Source organism: Brachyhypopomus gauderio, chromosome 3 (assembly GCF_052324685.1).
Source record: "Brachyhypopomus gauderio isolate BG-103 chromosome 3, BGAUD_0.2, whole genome shotgun sequence".
Classification (NCBI taxonomy): Eukaryota; Metazoa; Chordata; class Actinopteri; order Gymnotiformes; family Hypopomidae; genus Brachyhypopomus; species Brachyhypopomus gauderio.
In genome coordinates this window covers 34,502,454-34,518,324 of record NC_135213.1, presented here as the reverse complement: position 1 = coordinate 34,518,324, position 15,871 = coordinate 34,502,454, and the positions used below count along the sequence as shown (strand labels likewise).

At 50.9% G+C, this 15,871-nt stretch overlaps 1 protein-coding gene across 9 annotated transcripts in view; it reads left to right on the top strand.

Annotated features, from left to right (window-relative positions):
- fbrsl1 (fibrosin-like 1) overlaps positions 1-15,871 on the top strand; it is a 145,476-nt gene that overhangs the window by 123,479 nt on the left and 6,126 nt on the right. For 4 of the 9 annotated variants that reach the window (XM_076997864.1, XM_076997860.1, XM_076997861.1 and 1 more), the window contains exons 6-13: positions 4,652-5,012; positions 5,453-5,711; positions 12,622-12,672; positions 12,815-12,910; positions 13,954-14,025; positions 15,089-15,118; positions 15,231-15,302; positions 15,564-15,696. In XM_076997864.1, the coding sequence (XP_076853979.1) occupies positions 4,652-5,012; positions 5,453-5,711; positions 12,622-12,672; positions 12,815-12,910; positions 13,954-14,025; positions 15,089-15,118; positions 15,231-15,302; positions 15,564-15,696 (1,074 nt within the window). Of the gene's footprint in view, positions 1-4,651; positions 5,013-5,452; positions 5,712-8,466; positions 8,628-8,795; positions 9,071-12,621; positions 12,673-12,814; positions 12,911-13,953; positions 14,026-15,088; positions 15,119-15,230; positions 15,303-15,563; positions 15,697-15,871 lie in introns of those variants that run through there. The other 5 variants (XM_076997862.1, XM_076997868.1, XM_076997866.1 and 2 more) reach the window with 5 other exon arrangements.

Genomic DNA, 15,871 nt, shown 5'->3' with positions numbered 1-15,871 from the left:
CTGCTTGAGCTGAAACTGAACCGCACGCTTGCTGCTCCAGCACAGAAACAAGCGGAAAACGGCGATATAGGGCGCAAAGCAATAAAAATATCTTTAAATATTTCGCAAAAGTTTTTGTTTATATTTTAAAAATGTAACTAAAATTGTAATTCTTAATTTTTCCAGAAGTAACTGTAACTGAATTACATATTTTCTCATTGTAACTATAACGAATTAGTTACACTTTTTTTGTAATTAAATTACGTAACGTCGTTACATGTAATTTGTTACTCCCCAACACTGCTCACCACACACGCCTCACACACCACACACACTTCACACACCACACACACACCTCACCACACACGCCTCACACACCACACACACGCCTCACGCACCACACACACCTCACGCACCACACACGCCTCTCACACCATACACACCTCACACACCATTTACATTTTTACATTTTACGGCATTATTCTTTTTACATTTAGGTGTGGGGGGGGGGGGGGGGGTGGGGGTAGGTGTGGGGGTGGCAGGGGTAGATGTAGGGGTAGGGCAGGGGTAGGTGTGGGGGTGGGGGGGTGTGGATTGTATCATAGTTCAACACTTCCTGTGAGGTGCTGGTCCACTTTTTAAACCTGACGCCCTGTTGCTAAGGTAACCCTTTCTACAGAACAGTGTTCTCGCGATGCAGAGACAGACGTGTGTGTGTGTGTGTGTGTGTGTGTGTGTGTGTGTGTGTGTGTGTTTGCATCCATGTGTGGGTGTGTTGGTGTACGTGCATGTTATTTGTGCATATGTATGTTTTTGTGTGCATACATGTGTGTTTGCATCTAAATGTGAGTTCGTGTGTTTGTATCTCTGTGTGTGTGTGTGTGTGTGTGTGTGTGTGTGTGTGTGTGTGTGTGTGTGTGTGTGTGTGTGTGTGTGTGTGTGTGTGTGTGTGTGTGTGTGTGATGAAAAGCGTAGGGTCAGAGTCCAGATGTTCCAGGCAGGCGTCTGAGTATGAAACGAGGTCAGAGGTCAAGGATTTCACAGCAGGACAGCTGTGTGGTGGCAGTGGGGCGCTCTCTCTCCTTCTGGAACCATCCGTCATTAGCTGCTCCCCCGTAGCTGTCAGTGGGTCATTCCGCAGTTGAATGTGTATGGGGGAAAAATCCCAGGGGGGATCGTACCACAAGAGAGATGGGGGGGGAGCCTAGGGCAGATCAGTAGACTGCTCATGAGTCTGCCTGCCTACATGCCCCAAGAGAGCATCAGTCTCTCTTCAACATGACCTCTGACCTCCCCAGGGATTTGAGGGTTCTTTCTAATAGCACTTGGGTGTTTTCTCGTGGTGTTGAGTTTGACTCCGCAGCCTTTCAGAAGTGTAAGAGTTCTCTCCATGTTCCTCCCACTGTATGCCCATTGCCCCTTCCTGTGGAAACAGCCCCCCCTGGAGGATGTGTGATGGATGGGTGCGAAAAGGTGTCATTTAACCGTCCTCTGAGTGGGACTCGCAAGCACTGTTGTGGTGTTGGAGAGGCCCCTAGAGGGTGTGTGTGTGTGTGTGTGTGTGTGTGTGTGTGTGTGTGTGTGTGGTGTTGAGAGGCCCTTCGGAGGTGTGTGTTATTACTGTAAAATCTCACCGTGTCAAACACAGAAAACAAGGCCCATCCAGGTCCGTCACGGTGACAGGCTGTTTGACACGCTCCTCGTTACCGAGCCACTCTGTCTCCTGCTTGTTGGGAGCGTTCGGGAAGCACCTGTGTGAGGCGGCAGGTGGTGCGGGTGGAGCTGACGGGGTGAAGCACCTGTGTGAGGTGGCAGGTGGTGTGGGTGGAGCTGACGGGGTGAAGTACCTGTGTGAGGCTGCAGGTGGTGTGGATGGAGCTGACAGGGTGAAGCACCTGTGTGAGGCTGCAGGTGGTGTGGGTGGAGCTGACGGGGTGAAGCACCTGTGTGAGGCGGCAGGTGGTGTGGGTGGAGCTGACGGGGTGAAGCACCTGTGTGAGGCGGCAGGTGGTGTGGGTGGAGCTGACGGGGTGAAGTACCTGTGTGAGGCTGCAGGTGGTGTGGGTGGAGCTGACGGGGTGAAGCACCTGTGTGAGGCTGCAGGTGGTGTGGATGGAGCTGACGGGGTGAAGCACCTGTGTGAGGCTGCAGGTGGTGCGGGTGGAGCTGACGGGGTGAAGCACCTGTGTGAGGCTGCAGGTGGTGCGGGTGGAGCTGACGGGGTGAAGCACCTGTGTGAGGCTGCAGGTGGTGTGGGTGGAGCTGACAGGGTGTGGAACAGATTGTGTAAACCCTTAGCAGTCTAGGGAGAGAGATATCTATGGTGTCAAGGTTGTGATGTAGCACAGCTAAATGATCAAAAGATTAAAGCCCCGCCCACACAGACTGGGCCCCGCCCACACTATCTGGGCCGGACATTCTGGCCACATGAATGCATTTGGAAAATGGCTAATCTAAATCTACTAATCTAAAGGTAAGGTCATTTTCTCTTGGCTTCCATTTTCACTTGCTGTCTTTAAATTGTGTTGAGGATATTGCAGCAGGTTTGAGGGTGTGTGTAGGTGTGTGTAGGAGGGTGTGTGTAGGTGTGTGTAGGAGGGTGTGTGTAGGATGCCGTGAACAGGTTTGGCACCTCTACTGCTGTGCTGTAGGAATGTAGGAGTTCATCTCATATCAGTTTGATTTGCTCATCGTTGCCATTCGTAGAACTGCATCAGTATGATTGAATTGGTCTCAGTTTTCCCAGAGTTCCTGTCTGTCACAGCGTGTGCTATTCAGGGTGAGGGGTGTGTCCACTCCTCAACCCCACCCCCTGCAGGACACTCCTCCCACTCCACCCTCCTTAGGGGCGTGATATGGGGGGTGGAGGGTGGAGGGTGAAATGGTGCGCTCTGCCACTTCTCCCGCCCAAATGATGGTGGGGGCGGGGCAAGCGGCTCAGGCAGCCAATTGTGACGGGCAGCGAAGGCGTGGGGGCGGCTGTCTTCACCGGGCTCGTTTTAATGAGCGGGAAACTGTGTGTGTGTGTGTGTGTGTGTGTGTGTGTGTGGCGCTGTCTCCTAGTTGTCATTATCCCCTATTAGAATCATCATTAAGATGAGCGCCTCTCCTGCTGGGCCCGCTGTGTTTGCGGACGGCCGTCGCAGTCGGCCCACACAACGTCGCCGTCCTCCACCCGTGCCACGCCAGCGTGCCTGGGCGCCTGGTTTCCAAGGCAACATCAGCGACAAGCCACATTTAGAATGAGAAATATTTTCTCCCTCTTGCTTTGTCTTTGAATGGATCAGGGGGCGGGGTCTGGGACGTGGGCGTGGTCTGGGGCGGGGTCTGGGGTCAGATGGGTTATCCTCCACAGCTCCGAGCTTTCAGGCTGATCCCACATCAGCCGGTTGCTGGCCACATCCTGAACGTTCAGCGTGAGGTGGCAAACCTGATGTCAGATCAGCTGCATGGGGCTTTTCTGCACTGGGTGTCCATGCTGGGCCCATTTCCCCATTTCAGAGGCAGCACCCCAACCAAACCACCAACCCAACCCTCTCAAAATACAGAAGAGCCAAATGACCAGAGTGCTCAGACCGCCCTTGAGGCTGTAGTCCAGGCTGTAGTTCAGGCTGTAGTTCAGGCTGTAGTTCAGGCTGAAACACAGGCTGCCCCCCCCCCCCCCCATTTATCTTCTTTTATCTCTCTTTCTTTCTCTCTCCCTCTCTCACTCTGGTTTTTCCTCTCGTGCTTTATTCATTGTATTTAAGATGTTTTTAAATGTTTTCCGTTTGAATCGGTCAAGCAGGGTTTTTTGTGTTTCGTTTTTTTCTTCGTTGTCTGACAGACGTCTTGCGGTCTGGTGTTTTCTGTGTAAATATTTCTGACTCCAGTTTGGAAGCTCTTCTCTGGAAAGTAACGCTTGACTAATTTGTGCCATTGTAGATATTTCTCATGAAGCCGTTTCTCCTTGTGGGGTTTTTCAGGGCGGGTAACTCTGATCACACCACTTGCTGTCCCTGTTCTCGTGGTGAAACACCCCCTTCTCCTCTTCTAGATTGCAGGTTTCTCAGGGCTGAATGACCTGCTTGCAACAACAGCCCTGTTAAAAGCTACTTGTGTTCTATGGAAGCCAGTGTACTTTCATAAGAGGGGAAGAGTGTCCTTTAAAAATCCCGCAGAAATGACTGGAATTATCTGGAAAAAAGATGGAGGGGGGGGGTGTAGATGGGGAGATGGCGTCAGATGGGGAGGGGGGTGTCCATGAAGGACAGAGGAAAGGCTGTGTGATTCCTTTACACAGGACAATTGAAACATAATTATTTCATGGCAGATTGTGTGTGCAGTAAATCTGTGAGCAGGAGCAGCGTTTAACTTTAATTAGCTCTGATTTATTCATTCTGACTGGCTTGCTCGCTGAAATTGGATCATCTGATTATACTCAAGCATAACAAAGACCTGATTAAACACTTCATAAAACCCAGAGAGAAAGAGGGAGAGAGAGAGGGAGGGAGAGATGAGGATGTGTTCCTCTGTCTCTAGTTCAGGGTGTTTCTAGTGTAGTTCGTTAGGTTGCGTTCACACTCTCAGGGCGCACACTTGTTGGGAGAATGGAGCTTAGCATCAGTTCGCACTGCCCTCATCTCTCTCTCTCTCTCTCTCTCTCTCTCTCCCTCTCTCCCTCTTTCTCTAGGTGTGACGTCGAATGAGAGTCTGGAATCAAAAACCTGCAGTGCTGCTAAAGTCTCTGGCCTCCAGCGCAGCCAGGAACAGAGTCACAGCATTTCCTTTGCCCCGCCCATCCCAAGCCCCACCCCCGCATCGGCCCCTACGGGGTCACCCGCCCCTGCTGCCACGGCAGCCCCCCCACCCAGGCCACGCCCCAACTCTCCGCCCCTGCTCAGCGTCAAGAAGGAGGCTGTGCCCCCTAACCCCACCCCTCCCCTTATAAGGAACCCTTCACATCAGGAGCACAGAGTCCCGCCTCCAAGTCACCACAGCCGACCAATCATCAGTCACCATCTTCCATTGCCGTATAATCTCCACGACATCAGGTAAATGGCTACTCCATTCACTCGTCTATCTGGAGAACTATGGTCATATGAGAATATATTAAACCTGTGTCCTGTATGCTTTATTTCTGTGTTTTTGGGTGTTTTTTTTTTGCTAGTTATGCAGTATAAAAAACATGGAGGATGGGTTCCCTTTTGAGTCTTGGTTCTCCCGAGGTTTCTTCCTATTTCCCACCATCATAGGGAGTTTTTCCTCGCCACTGTCGCCCTTGGCTTGCTCATTAGGGTTCTGGACCCGTAGTATTGTTAACCTTTTAAATCCTGTAAGGCGCTTTGTGACAACATGTGTTGTGAAAAGCGCTATACAAATAAACTTTGATTGATTGATTGATTTTGGTCCTGTTATGATGTTTTAGTCACACATTTTAAACCGTCTTCTTCTACACTCACCTAATTTTTTTTCTCTTCATTTTGTCCCCCAGCAATAGCCCCGCCTCTCTCCCACCCAAGCACCGCCTCCCCCCTTCCCCCCACCACCTGAGTGGACTGCCCTCCCCGGGGCCGCCCCTCCCCCCTCTCCGTGGCGGGGCTGTCCTCGCCACACTGCTCTCTCCGCCCCCTCTCCCATCCCTCCCGCCACCCCGGCCATGTTTGCCACTCCTGCTACGCTGCCCCCTCCTCCTACCTTACCCACCAACAGCCTGGTGGTGCCTGGACACCCAGCGGCTACGCCCTACCCAGGTAAGAGCTCCGGGCCCAGACCCACCAGCCACTCTGCTCAGTGTCATAGTGACCGCACCTGTCAGAAAATCACACCCGTCATAGTGAACGCACCTGTCAGAAAATCACACCCGTCATAGTGACCGCACCTGTCAGAAAATCACACCCGTCATAGTGAACGCACCTGTCAGAAAATCACACCCGTCATAGTGACCGCACCTGTCAGAAAATCACACCCGTCATAGTGACCGCACCTGTCAGAAAATCACACCCGTCATAGTGAACGCACCTGTCAGAAAATCACACGCGTCATAGTGAACGCACCTGTCAGAAAATCACACCCGTCATAGTGACCGCACCTGTCAGAAAATCACACCTGTCAGAAAATCACACATGTTAGAAAATCACACCTGTCATAGTGACCGCACCTGTCAGAAAATCACACCTGTTAGAAAATCACACCTATCATAGTGATCACACCTGCTAGAAAATCACAGCTGTCATAGTGATCACATCTGTTAGAAAATCGCACCTGTCATAGCAATCACATCGGTCATTGTGATCAGACCGATCACACCTGTCATTGTGATCACTATGACAGATGTGATTGCTAAGACAGGTGTGATCACACCTGTTATAAAAATCACACCTGTCATAGCGATCTCACTTGGATTTTCATCTGTTACGTCAGATGAATAGTATGATGTAAACCCCCACCTGAGACTGCTCAGCCACAGGACTGCTGTCATTTCAGTACTAATTTGAGTATTAAGGCCTCAGCTGTATTGTAGTGGTCAGTATTCCAACCCTGTTTACGTTGATCCCATGACAATATACTGACCCAGTTTAACCATGTAAATTACCCACTGAATCCACAGATGAGTGTGTTGTTAATCTGGAAGCCCCAGTACAGCTGGATTAAACACGTGCGGCTGTGCGAGAGCTCTCGCCGCCACAAACACTCCTGTTGAATTTAATCAAGATTACAGATTACAAGATTACAAATGAAAATAAACAAAAATACGTGACTGGTGTTTGATTCTGATCAGTTGTGCAGATTTATACTTAACACACTTATTCTTAACACAATGTGATAGTTGGTTGTTTTATATTTTGGTATTTATAATTTTTGGTAATGTTTCCTAGTATCAACTAGTGATCCCTGAACTAGTTCCTGAACAGTCAGCAAAGTGAACCGTCGTGCATCAGTGAGATTTTGTTTCTGACGAATAAGAAACACCTTCGACGGTTTCGTTTCAAACTGTTCAGAGCTCCTTCTCAGGAACCACACACCTCTACCTCATAGGACTTTTACGAAAAAAGTAATACAAAAGAGTAATATAATTGTTACTATACAGTAACTTTAAAGATGGACCAAATATGAAATTTAAAATGTTAAATGTAATAATTTATAAACTAACAAGGAACTTCCATTGTCTCTTCCTTCTGTGGTAAGTAAATCTTGTTTGTGAACCAGATAGTCGTGTTTACAACTCACTACTTAACGTGCTTCTCTGCAAAGACACTGTGTATGCCTGAGATCGTCTTTGTGAGCTGGGGGTCGTGTTAAGTTTGTTTCTCTGCCACTGTGTCAGCCTGGTAACTTTCAGAATAAAGATATTTCAGAATAAAGGTTAGCGCAAAGTTATCCCCAAAGTGTTCTGAACAACTGTCTGTTCTTTTCTGAATGCTGGATATGTTTCTTATTCTATAGATAGAATGATTTTAATAATATTCATACAACTTTCCACTTAGGTACATACATATTTAAATACTGTGTGTAAGCAAAAAAGGTGGCTGTAACCCGAGTGTGAAGAGTGAAGTGGTTGAGTTACTGTGTTGAGGGAGAGGGAGGTTGTGTGTGTTTTCTGCTGAGTGTGAAGAGTGAAGTGGTTGAGTTACTGTGTTGAGGGAGAGGGAGGTTGTGTGTGTTTTCTGCTGAGTGTGAAGAGTGAAGTGGTTGAGTTACTGTGTTGAGGGAGGTTGTGTGTGTTTTCTGCTGAGTGTGAAGAGTGAAGTGGTTGAGTTACTGTGTTGAGGGAGGTTGTGTGTGTTTTCTGCTGAGTGTGAAGAGTGAAGTGGTTGAGTTACTGTGTTGAGGGAGGTTGTGTGTGTTTTCTGCTGAGTGTGAAGAGTGAAGTGGTTGAGTTACTGTGTTGAGGGAGGTTGTGTGTGTTTTCTGCTGAGTGTGAAGAGTGAAGTGGTTGAGTTACTGTGTTGAGGGAGGTTGTGTGTGTTTTCTGCTGAGTGTGAAGAGTGAAGTGGTTGAGTTACTGTGTTGAGGGAGGTTGTGTGTGTTTTCTGCTGAGTGTGAAGAGTGAAGTGGTTGAGTTACTGTGTTGAGGGAGGTTGTGTGTGTTTTCTGCTGAGTGTGAAGAGTGAAGTGGTTGAGTTACTGTGTTGAGGGAGGTTGTGTGTGTTTTCTGCTGAGTGTGAAGAGTGAAGTGGTTGAGTTACTGTGTTGAGGGAGAGGGAGGTTGTGTGTGTTTTCTGCTGAGTGTGAAGAGTGAAGTGGTTGAGTTACTGTGTTGAGGGAGAGGGAGGTTGTGTGTGTTTTCTGCTGAGTGTGAAGAGTGAAGTGGTTGAGTTACTGTGTTGAGGGAGGTTGTGTGTGTTTTCTGCTGAGTGTGAAGAGTGAAGTGGTTGAGTTACTGTGTTGAGGGAGGTTGTGTGTGTTTTCTGCTGAGTGTGAAGAGTGAAGTGGTTGAGTTACTGTGTTGAGGGAGGTTGTGTGTGTTTTCTGCTGAGGTGACTCTTGGTTCTCTCTTGTCTTCAGATACCAGCCTGTTGATATCATTCAACCAACCAATCATGTATTGCCAGCCTCATTCGGGGATTCTGATTGGCACATTGTCACAGGCAACTCTCTTACCACCACCAATGAGTCCTCACGTAGAAAACCCTCACAGCTTGAATTGGAGAAACAGAGAAAGCCAGGTGACTATTCTCTCTTTTCTTTCCGCTGTTGTGAAAACTCACTGGCCGCCCGTGCCTTTTGTTTTTCTTCCCCCGCCCCCTGTGCCCCGCCCCCTGCCCTTGTGCCCCACCCCTTGTGCCCCGCCCTCTCCATTTTTCCCCCCTCCCTTCCGCTCTCCTCTCTTGCAGAGCATGACCTTCTCCGGCAGGAGTTGAACAACCGCTTCCTGGTTCAGAGTTCGGAGCGAGGTCGGGGGTCGGCGCCAGGGGCGACCGGCTCGCCGATGGCTCCCATGTCCCTGCTGAGGGCAGAGTTTCACCAACACCAGCACCAGCACACGCACCAGCACACGCACCAGCACACCTTCACGCCCTTCCCAGCAGGCCTGCCCCCGGGCGGCCTCATTGGCCCGCCCCCTGCTCCGCCCCCTGCACCGCCCCTGGTGCGTACCGCAGCCAGAAATGTGAGGATAAGTAAATAAAAAACAACAAAAAAAAAACAACAAACAGGAGATCAAGACAGATCTGTATAAACTCCCCATCTCTGCGTGAAGCAGGGGGCGGGGTCTCAGAGATTTCACATGAGCGTTTACTAATTCATGAATACTGGATGTGTGGAAGATCCTTTGGATCGGGACCATAGATCCAGAAACACATGTGTTTTATAGGCAGCCTGCGCAGATCTCATACGAAGATCACCCCCCCCCCCCCCCCCCCCAAACCACACGGATTGTTGTACCTTGTTGCCATGACTATGCTGTCGTGCCGTGCGTCTATTACGAAGCCCTGCTGTCGAGATGAAAAAGCCAGTTCATCTTTATTGATTTCGCATGACTCCAAAGAGCTTTGTCCTCTCCACGAACTCGTGTGCCGGTCCAGGGCCCGACGTGCTGGAGGGAGGGACCCTGGGGTCCCGTCTGCAGCCCGAACACTCTCACCCCGCTGGGGAGGAGAGGTGTGGCGTGAGGGGAGCTGCTGGGGGTAACGTGTCCCGCGTAGCTGCTGGGGGTAACGTCTCCCGCGTAGCTGCTGGGGGTAACGTCTCCCGCGTAGCTGCTGGGGGGTAACGTGTCCCGCGTAGCTGCTGGGGGTAACGTGTCCCGCGTAGCTGCTGGGGGTAACGTGTCCCGCGTAGCTGCTGGGGGTAACGTGTCCCGCGTAGCTGCTGGGGGTAACGTGTCCCGCGTAGCTGCTGGGGGTAACGTGTCCCGCGTAGCTGCTGGGGGTAACGTCTCCCGCGTAGCTGCTGGGATTAACGTCTCCCGCGTAGCTGCTGGGGATAACGTGTCCCGCGTAGCTGCTGGGGGTAACGTGTCCCCGCGTAGCTGCTGGGGGTAACGTGTCCCGCGTAGCTGCTGGGGGTAACGTCTCCCGCGTAGCTGCTGGGGGTAACGTGTCCCGCGTAGCTGCTGGGGGGTAACGTGTCCCGCGTAGCTGCTGGGGGTAACGTGTCCCGCGTAGCTGCTGGGGGTAACGTGTCCCGCGTAGCTGCTGGGGATAACGTGTCCCGCGTAGCTGCTGGGGGTAACGTGTCCCGCGTAGCTGCTGGGGGGTAACGTGTCCCGCGTAGCTGCTGGGGGTAACGTGTCCCGCGTAGCTGCTGGGGGGTAACGTGTCCCGCGTAGCTGCTGGGGGTAACGTCTCCCGCGTAGCTGCTGGGGGGTAACGTGTCCCGCGTAGCTGCTGGGGGGTAACGTGTCCCGCGTAGCTGCTGGGGGGTAACATGTCCCGCGTAGCTGCTGGGGGGTAACGTGTCCCGCGTAGCTGCTGGGGGTAACGTGTCCCGCGTAGCTGCTGGGGGTAACGTGTCCCGCGTAGCTGCTGGGGGGTAACGTGTCCCGCGTAGCTGCTGGGGGTAACGTGTCCCGCGTAGCTGCTGGGGATAACGTGTCCCGCGTAGCTGCTGGGGTAACGTGTCCCGCGTAGCTGCTGGGGGTAACGTGTCCCCGCGTAGCTGCTGGGGGGTAACGTGTCCCACGTAGCTGCTGGGGGTAACGTGTCCCACGTAGCTGCTGGGGGTAACGTGTCCCGCGTAGCTGCTGGGGGGTAACGTGTCCCGCGTAGCTGCTGGGGGTAACGTGTCCCGCGTAGCTGCTGGGGGTAACGTGTCCCGCGTAGCTGCTGGGGGTAACTGCTCCCTCATGTGGAGGGGCCATTAGGGGCCTGGCTGTGGCGGTGGAGGTTCTGTGTGATCGTTGCCGACTCTCTGCCCGGGGGGCTCGGTTTAACCCGTTTACCCCGTGAGAACACAGCAGGAAGCTTCTGTAGCGTCTGCTTAGGATCCCGAGAGGTAAAAGGAGGGACACGTTTGTTCCTGGGCCGTGAGCGCGGTCGCGCGGGCGGGATTCGCTGCTGTCGTGTGTGTCGTGCGTGAACACTGCGGCCTGGTGTTGGTCTGTGTTGCGTTGGCGTGTCCTGCTGTGGTGACGTACCGTAGTCCTGTTGGTGGGAGTGTGTGAAACGTGTCCTGCTGCTCTTCCTGTTTTGCGGGTTTCCTCCTCGAGTCGTGGCTTTAGCGCCGTACCCAGCTGGGCTCTACGGCCTTCAGCTAATCACTCTAATGAATGAAATTGTGAAGCCGTATTTGTTTATTGTTCGACGCCTCTGAGCAGCTGTGTTTCCAAATGGCAACACAAAATCAATCTCTTTCAACGCAGGAAGATCCTTAATTGTGTAAAGATGAAATATCGCATCTTAATTAGCGAGAGCTGTTTATAATGAAAGGACGACTGGCATCTTCGTTGGAGGACACCTCTGGGTCGGCCCACGCAGGTCCAAAGCGTGCGTCTGTCTCAACCCTCAGCGGCTGTTAACAAAGGCAGAAGCTCCATCAGCATTAGTTAAAGCCCAAGGACGGTGTTTGATCAGGACTGATCCTGACTGCACCTACAGAGGGACGACAATCTGGGGCCATTTAATGTCGTTCATTTATACTGTAGCAGTAACCAGCAGCTTGTTCTAAATGGCCAGAGAAACCAGGGGCAGTAGTTTTTAGGAGACTCCCTCCCTCCCTCCCTCCCTCCCTCTCTCTCTCTCTCTCTCTCTCTCTCTCTCTCTCTCTCTCTCTCTCCTTCCCTCTCCCTCTCTCTCTCTCTCTCTCTCCCTCCCTCCCTCTCTCTCTCTCTCTCTCTCTCTCTCTCTCTCTCCTTCCCTCTCTTTCCTGACCTAAATGTGGTTCTACTCATTTCTTCACTTCTCTCTTGGTCTGACATCCGTTCTTTCTTACATCTGAAATCTGGGCTAATAGAAGATTTTTTTCTTTAGAAATAGAAGATTAGATTTGCTTCTCTTGTCCAGCTGGGGCATGTCCATGTCTGGACAGCTGGACGTCTGAAGAGTTTGAGATCAGTGGACAGAGACGCTACTAGTGGGTTTGGTCCTGCAGACAGACAGACAGACAGACAGAGACAGAGGAGCTTGGAACATGGCTTAAATTAATTTGACACAATTGGATTTGTATTTCTTGCAATCTCTCTAATAAACCCCTAACGAGGTCAGTCTTCTTCTCCCCACACACACACACACACACACACACACACACAGTCCCTTCAGGGGCCGAGGTGTCTTTGTTAGGTCTGTAATCCTCTCTGTAGGTTGGAATAGTTTTCTGAATTAATCTAATCAGTCCATATCTATGCATGATTGTACTGCTGTTTATCGACTCGGTTGTATCTCGTAAGCAATGTTGCAAAGAATCCCCATACAGCTCCAGCGTATGGGGTGTGTGTTCAGCGTTGTGGGGAGAGTGTGTGTCGTGTGTTGCCCCCGGCTGCAGCGAAGAGGCGTGGCTTCTTCCCGGCCGTCTGGACGGCTGCTTGTCTGTCTTTGGAATCGTTTAATTGAGCAGCATCTTTTATTTCAGATTCATCTGGTGCTTATTCTGCAGTGTAAACACTCTTATTTCTCCCTCCCACTAAAACCCGGATTTTTGCCACGTGCATTTGATTTGTGGTGCTTATGGTTTTAATTCTCTCTCTCTCTCTCTCCCCCTCCCTCTCTCTCCCCCTCCTTTCAGTTTGACAAGTACACCCCAAAGCTGGACAATCCTTTCTTAAGACAGTCGAGTGTAAGTGCCCATCAGACTAATGCCGTACTTAACATGACCCATAACGCCACACTGCACACACCACACTGAGCTCGTGACGGTTCACGTGACGGCCCTCAACGCCGCGGTGGAGGCCTAACGCCCTCTCCTCCTTCTCCTGCAGTTCTTCTCCTCGTACCCAGCCGCCATGCCCGCCATGCCGCCCCTGCTGCCCCACCCCGGGCCCTTCAGCTCGCTGCAGGGAGCCTTCCAGCCAAAGGTCACGACCCCCACACCCCAGCACGCCCTCTTCTCTTTATCATACACACATACACGTTCGTAGGGTGGGGCCAAGCTCTCCCCTGACACGTGAAGTAGTGATGAGACGTGGTGGTCCAGTGTGGTGCCACAGGCTAGTGACGTGATGTCACGGGATATCAACACGATGTCACGTGATGGGCACGTGGCCTCACGTGATGGCTTTCCCACGTGTGTTGGCTCATTCGTCTTCATTCACTTGTCTCCAGAGATGTAGAGTAATGAAGTAGAACTACTTCACTACTGTACTTAAGTACTAAAATGCTGTATCTTTACTGGAGTATTATTATTTTTTTCTCCTACTTCCACTTTTACTTCACTACATATTTTCCATTAGTTTAATACTTTTACTTTTTTTTTACATGCTGTATAGTTTCTCTTTACAATTATAAACGTTAGCTAGGAATCAAACCCATATTAGCATCACTGCCAGAGCAGTAGATGGCGCTGTCACCAGGTCAAACGATCAGGGTTAGGGTCAGGGTTAGGGTCAGGCTCTCATGACAACACTGCTCATTCTCCGGCTACGTCCCATTTACTCTGCTGCTGCCTTCACTCAACACTTGAGCTTCGTAAGACTTGGTCTGAGTCCAGATGGAAGCAACACCTGTTTTTTGTGTATGAAGTGTTAAGCCCAGTTTAAATTGCTGCTTGTTTTTACATACAGAACACTTTTGTTTGTGGTCTTTGACAGCTTTGACTTGTTAGTGATGTATAAACAATTTGATAATCAGACTTTGACTGCTTTCTTTAATTAATACAAAACACAGTACTTGTTACTTTCAGTACTTGAGAACTTTAGTACTTTTTACTTTAATACATTTTAACTGGCAATACTTAAATACAAAAAATGCTCATTACTTCTGTACCGTAATACAGTATATTTTTAAAGAACACTTCAACGTGTACTTTTACTCAAGTATGGGTCTCTAAAACTCTAATACTAGGTCTTTAATACTCTAATACTAGGTCTAATACTTTATACATGTCTGCTGGTCTCTCCAGGCATCAAACCCCATTGATGTAGCAGCAAGACCAGGAGCAGTTCCTCACACACTTCTGCAGAAAGACCCACGTGTAAGTTAGCCATCGTCCTTTACCTCACACACACCCAACACTCCCTTACAACACACACACACACGACACTCCCTTACCTCACACACTCCTGCAGAAAGACCCACGTGTAAGTTAGCCATCGTCCTTTACCTCACACACCCAACACTCCCTTACAACACACACGACACTCCCTTACAACACACACACACACGACACTCCCTTACCTCACACACTCCTGCAGAAAGACCCACGTGTAAGTTAGCCATCGTCCTTTACCTCACACACCCAACACTCCTTTACAACACACACACGACACTCCCTTACAACACACACGACACTCCCTTACCTCACACACTCCTGCAGAAAGACCCACGTGTAAGTTAGCCATCGTCCTTTACCTCACACACCCAACACTCCCTTACAACACACACGACACTCCCTTACAACACACACTCACGACACTCCCTTACCTCACACACTCCTGCAGAAAGACCCACGTGTAAGTTAGCCATCGTCCTTTACCTCACACACCCAACACTCCTTTACAACACACACACGACACTCCCTTACAACACACACACACACACGACACTCCCTTACCTCACACACTCCTGCAGAAAGACCCACGTGTAAGTTAGCCATCGTCCTTTACCTCACACACACCCAACACTCCCTTACAACACACACACGACACTCCCTTACAACACACACGACACTCCCTTATCTCACACACTCCTGCAGAAAGACCCACGTGTAAGTTAGCCATCGTCCTTTAGTTCACACACACGGCACTTCCTTACCTCACACACCACCAACGCTCACTTACAACACACACGACACACACACACACACCCAATGCCCCCTTACCTTACACACACACACACCCAAAGCCCCCTTACCTTACACACACACACCCAAAGCCCCTTTACCACACACACACACACTCAAAGCCCCCTTACCACACACACACACACACACACACACACACACCACTCACAGCTCATCTGAGGGGACGTTGTGATTGTGTTTGGGTGTGAGACTCCTGTCTGTGGTCTTGTGTTGACTGTGTTTTGTCTCTCTACAGGTGGCGGACGCCTTCAGGACCCCCGTGAGAGTGAGTCTGACCTTCCGTCTGTGTTGACCGTGATGCTCTCTGCCTCACTCTGTTGTGTGCGTGTCAGCTGCCTACGTGCTAACCCCTGACCCCTGACCCTGCTGCCCCACAGAAGCCTGGGAAATGGTGTGCGGTGCATGTCCAGATCGCCTGGCAGATCTACCACCATCAGCAGAAGATGAAGGTGGGGGAGGAGCTACGCTAACACGCTCTGTCCAATCAGGATGAAGCAGCAGATCTGTCACTGACATACACGTTTCTCTGGATCGATCACACTCAATAATGTTGCCCCTCTGTTTCCCTCGCGCTCTCTCTCTCTCTCTCTCTCTCTCTCTCTCTCTCTCTCTCTCTCTCTCTCTCTCTCTCTCTCTCTCTCTCTCTCTCTCTCTCTCTCTCTCTCTCTCTCTCTCTCTCTCTCTCTCCCTCCTTTATTCTCTCTCTGTAGCAGATGCAGATGGACCCGCATAAACTGGACATGAATGGAAAACTGGACTTGTTCAGCAGGCCGCCGGCCCCGGGCGTGTTTCCTGGCTTCCCCTACCCCCACGACCTGGCACGACCGCTCTTCTCCTCCACAGGTGTGTGGGGGTGTCTCGGAGGAGTGGGGGGGTGGGGGTTTACCCCCAGCCCCTCTTCTAGGTCACAGCAGAATACACAGCCCATAATCTTGGGCAAACGGTGGCTGTTTCTGGTGATCTGTACCCCGTTGGAGCTGTTGTACATACACCCAGCAGCTACACCCAACAGCAGGGC